At 48.7% G+C, this 16,024-nt stretch overlaps 2 protein-coding genes across 3 annotated transcripts; one reads left to right on the forward strand and one right to left on the reverse strand.

Moving 5' to 3' along the window:
* The first annotated feature begins 3,049 nt into the window (after positions 1-3,049).
* On the forward strand, positions 3,050-7,403 carry LOC101078497 (secretory carrier-associated membrane protein 1-like). Its single transcript, XM_029829025.1, has 9 exons — positions 3,050-3,278; positions 3,791-3,871; positions 4,017-4,127; positions 4,462-4,570; positions 4,676-4,804; positions 4,887-5,046; positions 5,121-5,222; positions 5,313-5,430; positions 5,503-7,403. Exons 1-9 carry the CDS (start codon positions 3,222-3,224, stop codon positions 5,656-5,658), a joined length of 1,023 nt encoding a protein of 340 aa, XP_029684885.1. The 5' UTR covers positions 3,050-3,221; the 3' UTR covers positions 5,659-7,403.
* LOC101075265 (LHFPL tetraspan subfamily member 2a protein-like) lies at positions 7,402-15,196 on the reverse strand. Of its 2 annotated transcripts, XM_011615907.2 has the most exons (4): positions 14,710-15,196; positions 10,102-10,212; positions 9,231-9,881; positions 7,402-8,507 (listed from the first exon to the last, which is right to left on the reverse strand). In XM_011615907.2, exons 3-4 carry the CDS (start codon positions 9,640-9,642, stop codon positions 8,251-8,253), a joined length of 669 nt encoding a protein of 222 aa, XP_011614209.1. In that variant the 5' UTR covers positions 9,643-9,881; positions 10,102-10,212; positions 14,710-15,196; the 3' UTR covers positions 7,402-8,250. The 2 variants fall into 2 exon arrangements, with proteins under 2 accessions (XP_011614209.1, XP_003975103.1); XM_003975054.3 differs by lacking the exon at positions 10,102-10,212.
* Between the last annotated feature and the right edge of the window lie 828 nt (positions 15,197-16,024).

The raw sequence follows: 16,024 nt of genomic DNA on the forward strand, positions 1-16,024 counted from the left end.
GCTTGTGTTTATAGGAAAGGCAAAGCGTAAGACAGAGACTCTTTCTGACAAGGTTGTTTTAGAACCACGAAAGATCCCTTGACTGTCGCGAGTTGAGTATTGCGGAATATTCCCCTGAACGGACAGAGCTGCATCTTTAGGGCGCCGTGAAGGCAACGCTCAGTCCCATCTCTCCTCCCTGACAACCTGCAGCTCGCCAGATAGTCTTCGAAAGCGGAGCGGCCGAGTTAACAGGCCCGAGCTAATGACATTGATGTGCAGAGCTGCACGCTGGAGTGATTGTCTGACTGTTTGAGACCCAAAAGCCGCTCCGGCAGGCTCATCATGGGCCTGCACTCTCATTATTTGGCCACAAATGGAAATGCAAATCGCTCGCTTTGCAGCGGACGCCTCAAATTTATTAAGCTAAAAGGTTTAATTTCCATTTTTCTCTGCATCAGCTTTATTTATAAATGTCGTGCCCTATGAAGACCCTGTTATTTCCCGCCTCTCCTGCAGGCTCTTAACAAATCGGCGCATTAATATGGAAATGGAGAATCAATCACTCTTTCTGGCGACAGAGAGCAGTTTTCTCCTGCGGTGCGTAATGTGCTCTGACTGGTCAACAGCACAGATTTCCATGCACATATGCACACACCCTATACATATATATAGCCCATATTTACAAAGGTATATACACACGATCGCTCACTAATGCAGTGTGCTAACAGCAGTCCAGGCCTTCATTTTCACTCAGATGGCTGCCAAAACGACACCAGATGTTGCAGCATTAGCAACCCATAATATCAAGTCCTGCTTATCCAACCTTTTCACAGCCCTAAAATAACACTCATATACCTTAATGACCTGTAATTATGCACAAGGTTCTTATTCAGCACAATATGATGATAATTGCATGCGCGGCTTTTACCGCTCGCTCCTCACGTTGGCCAGCAAATTGCTTTTCTCCCCGTTTCTGTCTCATCCTCCTGTCTGTCTCTCCTCCTGTCTCCCTGTCTCGTGGGGGGGGGGGGGGGGGGCATCTTTCACACCTATCCGCTCTGGTCCGCAACCTAATGAACATTTCTAAATGACCATGACCAGCTGGTTAAGAGACTAATGTAGCAGCTATTATCTGAAGAGGTCGCTTCCACGTGGAGCCATCTTTGAAGGGTAGGCGAGAGGGAACGCACAAGGACAGACGGGCCCCGGACTTCCGGCGTGTCCTCGTTGAATCTATGCGGACATACAGTACGGACACACACAGGCGAGCCTGGCAAAGCCTGTTTACCTTTCACATCCTGCAGCAAACAAACCATGTGACGCATCCTCAGCCCACAGAGCATTAATGCTTGTTAGGGCCTCAAGGTGTTGTGTGTGCCTGCAGTGTGTGTGTGTGTGTGTGGGGGGGGGGGGGGGGGGGGGGGGGGGTTGGTTTGTGTCTTATTAGGAAAATTCAGTTTCACTCAAGGTCTCAGCCCTGTGGTTGCAGACCGCTGGTCATTGATTATTCATAGAGTCTGCGATTGGGTCCATTAATAGAAGATTAGGAAAGGAACCGATGCTCATTCTGTGTGTGTGTGTTTGTGTGTGTGTGTGCGCGTGTGTGTGTGTGTGTGCTGAATTGCAATGAATCCACAGTTTGTCTTTAAAGTGTCCGTCAACGCCACCAAAGTGCCAGAAGGCCTTAAAGAACCCCCCCTTCACGTGAAGCCTTCACGTGAGGGAAAAACAAAGTAAAACGGTGCGTTTGTTTAAAAACGCGGAGCAAGAAGCTGAAGTGAGAGGAAACGTTGGAACTTCAGTCCTTCCCCACCAACCACGAGGTTTCCACCTAATAGCATTTGTTCTTCAATTGAAACTTAATCTGGGTAAATGGTGCTTAAATGTTTAAATCACATTTACAGGCTGTCAACTGATGTGATGTTCCTCACATGGTCACCCTTTGTTTGAATGAAAATAAATTGACGGCAAATGAGAAATCCTGCAACACGGATGAGGGACAGCGGTTGGATTGTAGCGCCCCCCGGTGGCCACTCTGGGGAAAGCAGCTCAGACCGGGAGACGACGTCAAGGTGGGGACACCCCATCTCCAACCCCCCCATCTCCAACCGAGTCGGATTTATGGGATTGCAGGAGAGCAACAGTCCATCCTGGAGCGGCTCCCTCAGGTCACATGAACGAGAGACAACAGGTTTTGTTCAATAAATCATCATCATAATCATGAACCTCATTATCATCACCTAGATAATAATCATCAAGAATTGCTGAGTGCTAATTTAATCTTACCTGTAAGAGATCAATACCGAAAGGTAAAAGATTTTCTTTTTTTGGGTGTGTGGGGGTGATTTTCCCGGACATCTTATACGAATAACTTTATATTTCACTCACTGCACCGATAAGCAGGATTTCACCTTTAAAATCAGATAAATTTAATCTAAATTCCTTGTGGTTAAAACACTTTACAAGCACAAACAATAACCCTGACCTTTCACTGAGATGCATCTGCTGATATCATTAAAACATATGCTTTAAATATTAAATCATTTGTGTTGTTTTTTCCCCCTTTATAGCTGGATACTAAAATAAACTCAACGCTAACATGGAACTTACTCCAACTGTGTGTAAAAGGGGGGAAATGGTGCTTCGGGTCATAAATCCACACCAGTTAATGCTCCAGTTAAGAAACGTATCGATTATTCTAATGATTAAGAATTCCATGTGTCCTCAACCACTATCATATAAAAATAGGTGGTGGTAAAAGAAGCAAAAATAGGCAAGTCTCTGAGATATAAAACTCAGAGACTTAATTAACAACTACCTCAATGTTGACCGTTTCTGCGCATTTCAGAGAGAAAATAGAGCTTCTGTGGTTCAAAAGGTCCCACTTTATATCCAGCAACGTTTGCAGGAGCCTCATTTACCGGGGACACTCCTCGCTTCCAGCTTTGGTGGCAGCTCCTGGAGGACATCTGCAGATGTGGACAGATGTTGCTACCTGCAGGGCTCGTGCTGTCCGCGGTGCTGAAACGGTGACGTCAGCTCGCCGCTGCCCATCGCGCATCCTCTGCTGCCATTTTTGTGCTAGTGGCTAACCGGCTAACAAGGGGTTCTCCATCAGAGGGGAGCAGATAAGACAGCAGACACACAGAGAGGCGGTCGTTTAAGGATACCAGGTCCTTCCTCGGGGAATAAAACAGATCCCTTTCAAGTAGAAAACCTGTTACTAGAACGTCCGAACGATGTCGGATTTTGACAGCAACCCGTTTGCAGATCCGGACTTCAGCAATCCCTTTCAGGTAGCTAGCTTAGCATTGTGAGCTAGCGTCCGCTGCCCATCTGAATGAGGCCAGGCAGATTCTAGCTCCCTGCTAACGGTGACAGCTAGCTAGAGGGTTTCTTTGGAAGCCAGCTAATGATCCTCACGATTTTGCGTTTTTAGTCGTGTTGTAAAGCGTGTCCAAAGAAAACGCACGTAGAAACTTGTTGCCTATGGGTTTTAATGGTGTAATAACAGCCAGCGAAACAAAGACAAGTATTAGCGGGCTAAAGCAAAGCAGTAAACACTTGCAGGCACCTGCAGACATAAGGAATAACTAACTATTAATAGATCAACACGAAGCAAGCGTCGGGGTCTCAACATTATTGAATAGTTTTTGGTCCAAAACTCCGACATTTTGAGGCAAATGCATAATCCTATTTAAGGATCTTTTATTACAACGTGTGTTTTTATCGAATGTCACTGTCAGTATAAAATCCCAGTTATTGGCTGATTAGCTGTTTATGCTGCTGTTATTTTCTTCTCCTTTAGGATCCTTCAGTGACACAGGTGACCCGGTCTGCCCCTCCTGGAGGTCTGGAGGAATATAACCCCTTCACAGATGCCAGAACGGTCCGTTGAACGACCACCATGTTGGCCGTTTGTCGCCTCATTCTCTCATCCACCATCTCAGTTCCACAGAACATACCTGGCATTCATCACACATTTGGGCCAATGTTGTCTTAGAATACTGACAGAATTTGCTTGTGTGTGACAGGCGGCCCATGGAAATGCCCCCGACTCTACTCCCGTCCCCTCCCAGAACACGCAACCCGCCATCATGAAGCCTACAGAGGAGCCACCAGCGTACTCGCAGCTACAGACGCAGGTATTTTTCCGAGGGTTCCCCCCTTCCTCCCGCCTTTCCTACACTCACGTCTCCGTCTTCCTCTGATGGTCCGACGGCAGCGGAATCAGGTGCCGTCTTTTACGTGATGTCTTTTATTTCCACGGCTCTGTCGCAGGTCCTCGAGGTCGATGTCGTAGTTTTAAGAAGACAAATGAAAGAAAGCACAAACAGCCACTTTTTCAGGTGTCAATAACCCAGCGAGTCGTGCGCTCCTTCCTCAATTTACCCGCTATCCTCACGTCCTTCAGCTGTGGGGTTTCACGTGTGTGTGTGTGTGTGTGTGTGTGTGTGTGTGTGTGTGTGTGTGTGCCAGGACCAAGTACGCGCTCAGGCTGAGCTGTTGAGGAGGCAGGAGGAGTTGGAGAAAAAGGCAGCAGAGCTGGATCGTCGGGAGAGAGAGTTACAGTCCCACGGAGCAGCAGGTCGGTCCGTCCCTTCGTCCCCCCGTCCCCCCGTCCCTCCGTCCCTCCGTCCGTCGCCGTGTGTCTCCTCGACCTCGCCGATCACTCCCTCTCTTCTTCACGCAGGACGTAAGAACAACTGGCCTCCGCTGCCGGAGAAGTTCCCGTTTGGCCCGTGCTTCTACCACGACATCTCCGTGGACATTTCCGTGGAGTTCCAGAAGACCGTGAAGATCATGTACAACCTTTGGATGTGTAAGCGGGACCCACGGGAAGGTGGGGAGAACAGGTCGTTGTTGTCGTGTGACACCAAAGCTCTGGCTTCTGCCCTCCTCAGTTCACGCCGGCACGCTCTTCGTGAACATGTTCGGCTGCCTGGCCTGGTTCTGCGTGGACTCGTCTCACGGGGTGGACTTTGGCCTGGCCATGCTCTGGTTCCTGCTCTTCACCCCCTGCTCGTTTGTCTGCTGGTACAGACCGCTGTACGGGGCTTTCAGGTCAGCTGCGGCCGCCGCCTGCGGAACTATTTTCTCTCCTGCGTTGGTCTCACTGCCTCCTCCCGCCGTTACAGGAGCGACAGCTCGTTCCGCTTCTTCGTCTTCTTCTTTGTTTACATCTGTCAGTTCGGCGTTCACGTCCTGCAGACCATCGGCATCAGCGGCTGGGGAACGTGGTGACTGTTTTTATGCTCTTACGACCCGTGCACGTGCGCCACGGCGCCGCGTCCCTCCGCCCGACTCACTCTGTCTCCGTCTGTCGCCAGTGGCTGGATCGCGGCGCTGACCGGGCTGAACACCAGCATCCCCGTGGGCATCATCATGTTGCTGATCGCCGCGCTCTTCACCGCCCTCTCCGTCTGCTCGCTCATCATGTTCAAAAAGGTAAGGCGTCGCCGTGGCGACCGACCGCTGTGGGTCCAGAAGCACGACCGGTTCTCCCTCTGTTCCCCCCAGGTGCACGCGCTGTATCGCACCACCGGCGCCAGTTTCGAGAAGGCCCAGCAGGAGTTCGCCACTGGCGTCATGTCCAACAAGACCGTTCAGACCGCCGCCGCCAACGCCGCCGCCAACGCCGCCTCCAACGCCGCCCGTGGGACCTTCAGACCTTAGAGAGGCACACGTGCACACGTGCTGCACGGGCGTCCTCAACAGCGGAAGGTGGGCGACTCTGGCCTGGTGGTTCTCCTCTGTCCGGCCCAGAGTTGTCCACCTTCGCTTGAACCGAACCGTTTTTATGTTGCTCCGGTTTGCTTTTTCAGTCAGACGAATTCCCCGATCGCACCCCCAGAGGCATGCTGGGACCCCCCCATCCCCCCCCCCCCCCCCCACAGATCAGGTCTTATCGCCCATCTTCGGTCGTCACGGTGATAACAGACTAAGACAAACACAACCTGGCTGATCAGGACACCATCATGAGACGCGAGAGCAGACGCTGATTAGGTGGTTTTTTAGTGTCGTTCTCCATCCTTCCGAGTAATCGGGCTCTGCATTCACACGGTGGCGCCCCCGTCTGAACGTGCTGATCTCCGGGTCGCGGCGCTGTAAAAGGTCAGTTTGGCCCAATCCTACGCGTGTCCGATGCTTCTAGTCCGAGGTCCATAAAGCGAAGCGTCCCGCTGACCCAGGGTAAGTGAAGGTGGCGGCGGCTGAGTTGCCCATGACTGCGACGCGCATGGACGAGGCGTTCGAGTGCTTCTGCCCCCGTCGGGGAAGCGAAAGTTACTGCATGTTCCGGTTTGGCAGATTCCTTCAGTTTGGATCTTTTGGTAAAGTTGCACCGCTGAGTCAGCAGTTTTTACCTCAGGCGGTTTAGCCAGTATTTTATGACCCGATGGAGATGAGAAGTGTGCATTGTTTATGGTTCCTGTATGTAGGCGTGTATGTATTCAACCCATTTCTGACCTTTACACTAAAAGTAACGCTGCTAAGAGTCAGAGCCAGTGGATTTGTTTTAAAAGGAAATTATTGCTGGGAGAAGTGGAAGAAGTGACTGACTGTTTAAAGCTCTGCCCCCCTGGATGTTAATAAGACTAAGGTTTCTCTCCAGAACCACCAGTGTTATCAGCACAGCCTGCAGGCTGCTGCCCGAGGATCCGGGAGGTTAAGCAGGTTACATTTGTGTGTTTTAGCACCTCGTATCGGCTCACGTGCACGAGACGACGAGCTCCAAGGTCGACGTGTCCACTTTGGATTTTTTGTTTCTTTGGTTTTGTTTCGGATCGATTGCACTTTTCGTTATCTGGTTTGGTTTTTTTTAACTATTTATGGTGTAATTTAAGTGGTCGGTCTCATGGCGGCTCGGCTGGGTCGTGTTTCGTAACGGCGCGTCCGTGCATCCGCCGGACGCCGAAGCGTTTCCGTGATGTCTGCGGCCAGGAGTGCTTTAGTGCGAGTGTTATTTTACGTCCTGTAAAGCTGTGAGAACTCTACCAAAAGTCCATATGGAATCACATTTGAACAACAACCTTGAATTTGTGAGCTGCTCCCTTGTTCATGTCTAAAATCTGCTGCACATTTTTGGTGGAATTCTGCGTCTAATTTAAAAGAAGTGATGAGATGAAGCCGTGCGTCTCTTTATGTATGTGGCGAGCTGATCTGCATTACCTAACGTGTCCGTACACGAGGCTGTCGTTGACCTGTGACCACGTTTCATCCAATCAGAAAAGAGAGACGCTCATCTCAAAGGGACACTTGTACATTATGTAAAGTTGGAAATTTGATCCCCATTATCAATTCCATGTAAAAAGAAATCGTAATGCACTCCAGTCCGGCCTTCGTTGCATGTGAAATAGTTTTGAGTTTTGTATATTTATGGTATTAACATGAAATAAAGTTTGAAAAAAAAAGTCTATCAAGCACATTTCCTTTACTCTACAGTTTTCTTTGGATTCAAATCTTTTGAGTCGTGCTCTAAACTAAAGCAAGTTAAGAAATACCTAAACCAAGGGAAAATACATTTATTCAAAGGTTAATTCGACTGCAAAAACGCCAAAACCTTTATTGGTAAACTAAAACGTCCTCTGTTCTGCAATGTCTAACATCTTCCTCTAGGTGTCAGTGTTTCTGCTGGAAAAAAGGCCGCTATGCAAAACACGTACCGATGCAGCCAACAAGTCAATTTACACACAACAAACTATAGTTGAATTATTGCACATTCCATAGAAACAAATGTCATGTTTACAGCCACTTAATATAGCATTGTTGGGGTGGGGGGGGGGGGGGGGGGGGGGGGGCAAGATATGCATAAACATGAACAGACTTAAAGACCAAGTGCAAAAGAGACTATTAGGGGATCTTGATCTGGAGTGCTCCAAATGTACCAGACAAAGAAAACATCCGTCAAAATTCTCCAAAAAGGAGAAATGAACCATTATAGAGGAGGAACTGCTGTGGTTTGCAACATCTGGACATTTAAAGTTTACAGCAACACATTATCCCTCTTAATCGTGGAAAGCATCAGAGCCCCACAAACATTTGAGAGTGGTTTAGTTGTCTAAAATGACAGTAAAAACATTGTAATTCTGCATTATAACAAGTTTTCTAACCATTTCCACTTTGAACGGTGGTTCAAAAACAAGAGTTGATATAAAACTATGAACATCTTGGTCATAAGTGAATGAGAATAAAGGTATAGTTCTTTAGGTTCCAGGGAAACAGACCAACATCCACACCTGTCCACTGAAGTGCATGGATATCCGTGTTTCAGAGCACACAGATCAGACTCTTCCCCTCCTCGATTTCCTCCTGAACCTTATCGCTGGAGGTGGCGATCTCAGCCTGCGCGGACAGGACAGCACACAGGAAGCTCGCCAGTGTTCCTCCGATGGCTGCGTAGAAGGCCCAGCCCAGAGAGCACAGGGCGGGCCTGAAGGGCGACGCCTCGGGCCCGCAGTAACTGCGCACCTTCTCCGAACCCCAGCCGGCCGGGTACAACATGAGGCCCACCATCAGCAGCAGCCCTGGAGGGAGGAGAGCAGGATGAGCCCAGAGGTTTAGTCACGGACGTGTAAACATCTGGAGCGAGAGAACAAACAGTGCAGCTGGAACGCGGTGACGCAACGCCGGTGGAAAACACATCTATTTGACAAGCGTTTGATTTGTGTGGAGAGGAACGGCCCCGTCTGATCTGCTCTTTCGTGCCACTGATTAAGAGAAACATGTTTATTTGTTCGCCCCAGAGAGCCTGAGGTTAAACGCAGCATAGTTCCGATAGCACATCATACTACGTTTACACATACGTCTCAGATACAGCAACAAAAAGGATCAAACGGAAGATGTAATTAAGGTTTTGTGATTAAGGTTCTATTATAATCATCATGGTTTTTTTTTTTAAAGATTTGGCTGCTAGAAAACAAAGAATCTGTTTGATGCTGGTTTCTAGCACACTGCTGATTCAGGCTTTCTTCTGAAGGTTCTGTTCATTTGAAAATTGGTTTGGGAAACTTCTGCTTGCCAACCGAATGAATCAACTCAAGGACTGATCGCGGGATGATGTCATTTTGTCTTTGTTATCCAACTATTTAAAAGAAAAATGATTTATTAGACGACTCCAGAAACAATAACTGGCCATGGTGTCAGATGGGATCCCAGAAAATGCTGAACAATCAACAATCATCCCCCCCCCCCCCCCCCCCCCCCCCCCCCACACACACACACACACAAACCTCTGTCAGTTGTCTTACCTGCGATCGCCTGCAGCAGTCCACAGATATTGAATAAGCTCTTCTTTAGGATGCTTTGGAAGCAGAGGCTAAAGATGGAGATGAAGGCCACTCCTCCCAGCACGAATGTCCCTGCAGCCAGGAACAACATGGCCGCCTGCCAGAAGCCACTGGCGACCTCTCCAAAGGCGCCAGCGTAGGGCCCGCAGCTCACCCCGACTCCCCGGGAGCCTATGCGAAGGCAGCGGCTGTACAGGCCGAGAGACGGCCTGTATTCTCTGGAGTCCACACCAGCTCCGCCCGCGTTGGAGTCTGAGCGAGGGAACCCCATCAACCAATCAGGGCTCATAAACGCGATGAGCTCAGCAAAAGCCACTACGATGCTGAGCAGAGTCCAGAGCATGGAGCGACATGTTACAATAACACGACACATGTTGAGATGGTTGACGGGGCAACGAATGGTGATTGAAAACTAAAGTAACAACCCAACGTGGCTCCGGCTGAGAGCGAAGTGGATTGAGGGGGGGGTTCAGATTCCTTTCCTTACAAAGACAAAGGTGCCGTCGGTTCCCTGACAGCTCCAGATGTGGTGCTGATGTTATCCTCTCTGACTCTGGTTTGGGCCACTCCAAAGAGCTCCTCTAAGCCATGGTTCGGGGTTGAAACACACACCTACACACAAGGGAGAGACACAGAAACTAAATGAGGGGGGGTGGAAAGAAAAACAGGACAGAGTAGTAACAAAGACCATTTTCCTCTCCTACAAATCATCCGGCCTGGCTGCGCAGCTTTCAGCACGTCACAGAGACCATCTTGGCCCTCGGGCCTCAGTGAACCATGAATAACGCTTCCAGATGCTGCACGAGGCGGCCGCCATAAATCACACACGTACCAGCGTTTCTGCTGGCGTCGTTAAACCTCTGAATAAGCAGCCATTGCGTTTGGTCTGATTTCCTCGGTGGCCTGGCGAAGCCTTGGGGGTCTCCCCACAGATCAGCTGTTACTGCGGAGCGGGGCGGATCAAAACGGTCTCGTTAATAAAATCTCATTCTAACACAGATTAGACGATTGCGGCGCCGTTCCATGTTAGGATGCGGTTACCGCTTCACTGTCTCACGGGAGCCCCGGAGTTCCTCGGAAGGGGCCTGATGTCATGATCTTGCATCGTGATGCAAACAGGAAACTATGTGGGAACCGGTTCCAGGAGAGTTTGAAGGACTTAAAGAGGACTCAACACCACCAGCAGGACTGTGCCACAAAAAAACTGCCCTGTTTGAATTGTGAAACATTATCGTTGTATTTTTAGGTCAGTGAATGAATTTCTTCACACTACGGAAACCTTTGGGTTTATTTAAACCTGTGCTTTATAAATAAATTGGATTGAATTCTGCCATATAACAATTTGGGTGTCCTATTGTACCAGAAAGATCTATTCATCCGGAGAAAAGGGCCTCTGATGCCCTGGAGGAGATGGAAGTGTGGGGTTAGATTACACATAACCTCTGCTGCAGCCTCCATTTATGATGCTTAACTGTCCCAGCAAATCTCCGGGGCGATGTGCCGCTGAGGCGCTGCCCGATAGCATCTGAGTCAGCTCCAGGCAGAACACTTCAGACACAGAGTTATCTCACCGGCTGATTCATCTGAAGTCATCGCTGACTCCAGCTGAGCCGGGTCGCAATAACAAAAGTTGCAAGCGTGACGGCATCTGAGCGCCGGGGCCCATTTGAAACACTTCCCTCGTGGGTTCGGTTCAGTTCAGCCGTTGCCAGTTGTGTCTGCACGTGAATGGCGTTTCCAGTCTCCACGCCGCATTGTTGTGGCCAGGCTCGGCGGCGATGCCTATCGGCGGCGTGTTTATTCCAGCCCCACTCAGTTGTAACGCTCCTCAGGAACGCGTCCAGACAAAAGTTTGATTCTCTCCCTAAGATGTTGCTTTAAATGAGAGGTTACGTGAACTCTGAGCTGAAGAACGAGGTCGACATGTAATTATCCCCTTCAGGGTTGGACCCAGGGAGTGCAGAAGGATAAAGGCCCAAAATCGTGACCAATCATTATCACCAAGAAGGAAATGGCAGAAATAAACAGGAAGCAAACAGGAAACGTCATAGTGCATGTGAGTCACAGGCGTGCATGGGAAAAATGACCTGTGTATATAATAATAACAATAATAGTAACAGTAATTATTGGGGGGGGGGGGTGCTATTATTTTATTAATATTTCAATTTCAATAGTTGCACTTTGTTGATATTAATATAAATATCATTATCCTAAACTTACTAAAGGTTATTCTCCACTATAAATAGCATATCTATGTATTCTATATTAATTTTGTGACGGTGACCTGTTGTACAACTCATAAACACTGGACCCTGTACATCAATACTATTATCATCTGAATACACGTTTATAGACCTGCTGACCTCTGACCCACTCAGTTTTTGTGCTGCGTCTTCATGTATTTATGACGTATTGTGGTATTTATGGTTTTTCTGTCCTTGGGGAAGTGGATGTTGCCCCATCGCCCTGGCTTCCCCTTTTTTACCCAGTCCCATGAGCCTGGTCCTGCTAAAATCGAGATTTTCTTTGCCCATGTTGTTTGTTTGGGGCTCACACTGTGTTTCTGTAAAGCTACAGACAGTTTGGATTGTAACAGATGCCATATAAATAAATATGAACTGTTCCTACATCCTGCTCCCCACCAGTTCTCTCCAGATGGTTGCAGGCTGCTGATGTAGTAAGACAAGCTAAGAGCTTTAGCAACATTTACACACGTAAAAAAGGCTGTCAGGACTGTAAACCTACTGTCGCTGACATCATCACCAACAAACATGCCACATTGTTCCTGAACGCTGCTGAATTTTGGTCTCTTCAAAGGTAGAACAGCACCTGTTGACCTTCTACTGAGGGATCCCAGCAACAGTTTCAGGGCTCAGATCAGTGCTGTAGCTGCGCCACATGCTGAATGTGGGTCAGTCAGATGGCCGTTATTTACTGCTGAGCAGTAATTGGTCTGAAATGTGAGCAAAGGCTCTGGGAGCGTGCCAGGATGCTGAGGTAACGAGCGCTGGCCGTTGAAGGCTGCGCAAAATGAAACCTAAAAAGTGGGCGGCTGAGCAATTAAAGGCCAAAGGTGACCCAGATGGGGTCTGTGAATGGGAGATTAGCCCAGGCACCAGAGCCTTTGAACCGATCTCCGGATGATTTACCCGTGTGGACGTGATGAGCAACTTCACTCGCTCATTCCTCTTAATTTGCAGATCATGAAACAGAAACCTCAAACCGCTCCGGAGGAACCGCAAAGGAGGCTTTTTCTGGGCTGCGCAACCACCTGAAACACAATGTGGACACCAACCGCTTGCGTGGGTCCAATCAGTGTTCGTGAAACCCCTGAAGAGTTATGAAGCAACATGAAAGCTGTCAGAGAAAAGGCAGGACCAAACATATCCCACTGAAATGAAAGAATTAAGGAAGTGAAGTAAGAGTCAACCAGTCTTGCCTGACGAGTGAACACACACACGTCAACCCCGCGTTAACATCACACCTTCGTCCCTCCCCTCCATCACCGTCTTGCTGCTTTTACAGCCCTTCGTTCTCGGTGTTTTAATCGAGTTCATGCCACAACAGCGTCCCAGATAGAACCAAACGTACCCTGCAGGGACGACGCCCCCTTTTTTTTTTATCATCGCTCATTTTGAACAAATCAACACCGAGGTCTCTCGTCCCACTGGAGTCGGGAAACCACACGTCAGAAGGTGTGCTGTCCTCTCGGCATGTTCTTGGTGCAAACAGAGGACAGATAGCCAAAGAATGAGTCACGCACGACGCAACCCAGAGAGCGAGCGCAGGTCTGAACCTCTGCTGGTTTCTGGGACGTGTCTTCGGCCTTTCCAGATATTATAAAACAAACCAAACTGTTCTCGTCAAGTAACAATAAACATGTGCGCCAGTGTTTTCGCAGACATCCATAAACAAAGCCTTGCAAAATTGCCTCGTAAATTCTACCAGCGAGTGGGATCTGCAGACCAACACATGTTTAAGGCTCCACAATTACTCTCGGATTTGTTTGGAGAGATCCCACAAAGCGGATCGAGCTAAACAATATTAAATGTGGCGCTGAGCCTGCGTGTTGGGAGTGACGACGAGCCGGCGTCTCGCTTTCAAACACACACTGGGGCTCTGCGTTTCCGCTCATACCCAAACAATGTGGACAACACTGAAGAGAGACCTCACCGGCAGAAATCTCCCCCCACCGTGCCGACACACAGACCCCCCCCCCCCCCCCCCCCCCCCCCCCCCCCCCCCCCCCCCCCCCGCCCCAGAGAGTGAAAGGTGCCAGCCTAGAATTGCGTCACTTCCCTGGAGAAAGGTATCAGGCCAGAGTGTGTGCGGCCGTGTGCGAATGTTCCAAGAAGTCTGAATAAGAGTTGGCCTTCTTTATCTGGCGGGGCTCAGCTGAATAAAGGCCACACAAAGACGCCCCCCCCCCCTTCATCCCCACCCACTCATTTGGCTCTCAAAGACATGCCAATGTTGGCCCCGACTGCACTCTGTCATTCTGGAGGAGAGCGGCTAACCTATTGAGTGTGAGCGTCGCTCAGGACCTCGGTCTTTGAGCTGACTCTGGAGTGACACCAAAGCGTTTGATACCCCCCCCCCCAAGCTTGACCCCCACATTTCACTTGCACAAAGGCAGGAACGACACGGCCTCCCGCTCCTCCCATCTCCAACTGCCTCGTTTGTGTCTGAAGAGGCTGAAGACGCTCAGACTTTTCTCTTGTTTCCTGTGGCGGAGGCGGCTCAGCACGTTTTACCTCATATCTCCCCTCAGACGCGTCAAATGTTTGTCACCAGGAACAAACTCCTCGTTCATCCGCGGACGCTCCGGTCTCCAAAAGCAGAGTCATGCGCACAATGTTCTTCACTGTCATCACGCCTCCAGCCGCCTTTCAAAAGGTCACTTTCAGAATGTCGGGAGGGGCATTCCCTCTTCCCATCATCTCACTTGAGTTTGTCCTTCAGCTAGAACAAACAGGGAACATTTTCCTGGTTGCGTGTTTACTCTACGGTGAGGTATCACTTCCCCGCTCGGGCTGAGGGCATCTCAGTGGGTGGCTCTCGCTAAATCCTTCTCCTCCCTCCATCTGAAGGACACAGAGCTTTGTGGTGGGAGAGCCGCACGACCACGTTAGGAACAAATCATTTCAGATAGTTGGTTCCAGTACAGTTGATTCCTCTGTCAAAATGCCACCAGTGAGTGCACGTCAAACACATACTTGCACAATGTTAGAACATTTCATCTGCGTGTCAGCGTTGGTATCAACACGTCCATGTAGACAACAGCTAAATCCACACTCTGATGCCAACACAAACACCAAACCCCCATAAACAGATCAGTAGTTTCATTAGTGGAAGAACAGAAGTCAGACAGCAACACAGAGCAGGAGTTCAGAAGCATCTGTGACACCTCCAGTTCATTGTTAGCTTGTTTTCTACTTACAGCAGGTCACAGCGTGGATCCTCCAGCCAGACGTGCAGAGCTGCTCTCTGTTGTGTCTTCACAGTCCGGCTTCTGCCGCTCATTCCCGGTGTCTGTTCCTTCTCCCTCACCGGAGCTTTGAGCCTTCCCACTGCGGGCTGACGTCGCCCCTCCGCCTCTGTTCGCCCACCCTTCCTCCCCGCTTTCCCTTCCCCCACCACATTTGTCAAAGGGAAAAAAGAAAAGTTGGAGGGAGGGTGGACGGGGAAGGTAAAGACGGGCCTCTGGATGCAACAACGTGTCTTCCAGAAAGTCCAAAACCCCAGAATTAATTTGGCCCCTGGGATCTCTGATTTTCTTGGTGGATTTTTGGTTTGTAAAGTTCTTCTTAAAGACGAGACACAAGTTAAATATTGTTAAATTTCCTTTTCAAATGAATGTATTTAAACTGGTTCAGTCAGTAATCATAGAAGACAGTATAATACAGACAGACAGACAGACAAACTGACTGACTGACTGACTGACTGACTGACTGATTGATTTGGTGGAGAATATGCATCCAACTCTAAGGAAATGATTTTGAGTGCGTATGTGCGTGCTTGCGTGTGTAGCTATATTATAACTGATCATGCATATTTATTACACATTTATTATTTAGATGGTATTAAACTGACAAATATTATAAATATTAAAAATGTTGATTTGCAAAAATGTTTCGGACTTCTTCTTTTTTTAAAACGTTTCCCTAAAACTTTTAAGTCTTTATGAATGTGTGCTTTCACAGGTCTTCGTTATTTGCACCATTTAAAAATAAATAAATAAAGCTGAGTCCTTTAACACTGGTTCTCATGTATTCTCTGGGATTGCAACTGGGAGTTTATTAAATGCTGTACTGCTTATTCTTCACAGTTTAAAAGCCCTTGGGAGCAGGACATCTTACCCTTCGGTCATGATGTCGGTCTTTCCTCTTAACACACCACATCTGCCTGTGTGTGGCTTCCTGGTGAGAAGACTGTGGGTGGGAGACAAGTCTGTAAATAGATGAGTGCGGTCAAGATGGAACTCCAGTGTTGGAGATAGGAAGACATACTTTTACAGTAGCTGTCAGGCTGTTTCCTGGGAAATACAGGACTCGGGAGACAGTCGGGTGGACCTGATGGAAGGAAATAGTGTGTATAGTTGCCTCTGAGGGGGCTGGAATCATTTTTCTATATTCCCCATGGTTAGAGCTTAGATGAATAGATGACTGATTAAGAATAATGACTGATGTGAAATACGTTTTTAGAAATATTTTACGAAAACAGCAGAGCGCAACGTAAATGAAGGGATCATCCGG

Source organism: Takifugu rubripes, chromosome 21, assembly GCF_901000725.2.
Source record: "Takifugu rubripes chromosome 21, fTakRub1.2, whole genome shotgun sequence".
NCBI classification, from domain to species: domain Eukaryota; kingdom Metazoa; phylum Chordata; class Actinopteri; order Tetraodontiformes; family Tetraodontidae; genus Takifugu; species Takifugu rubripes.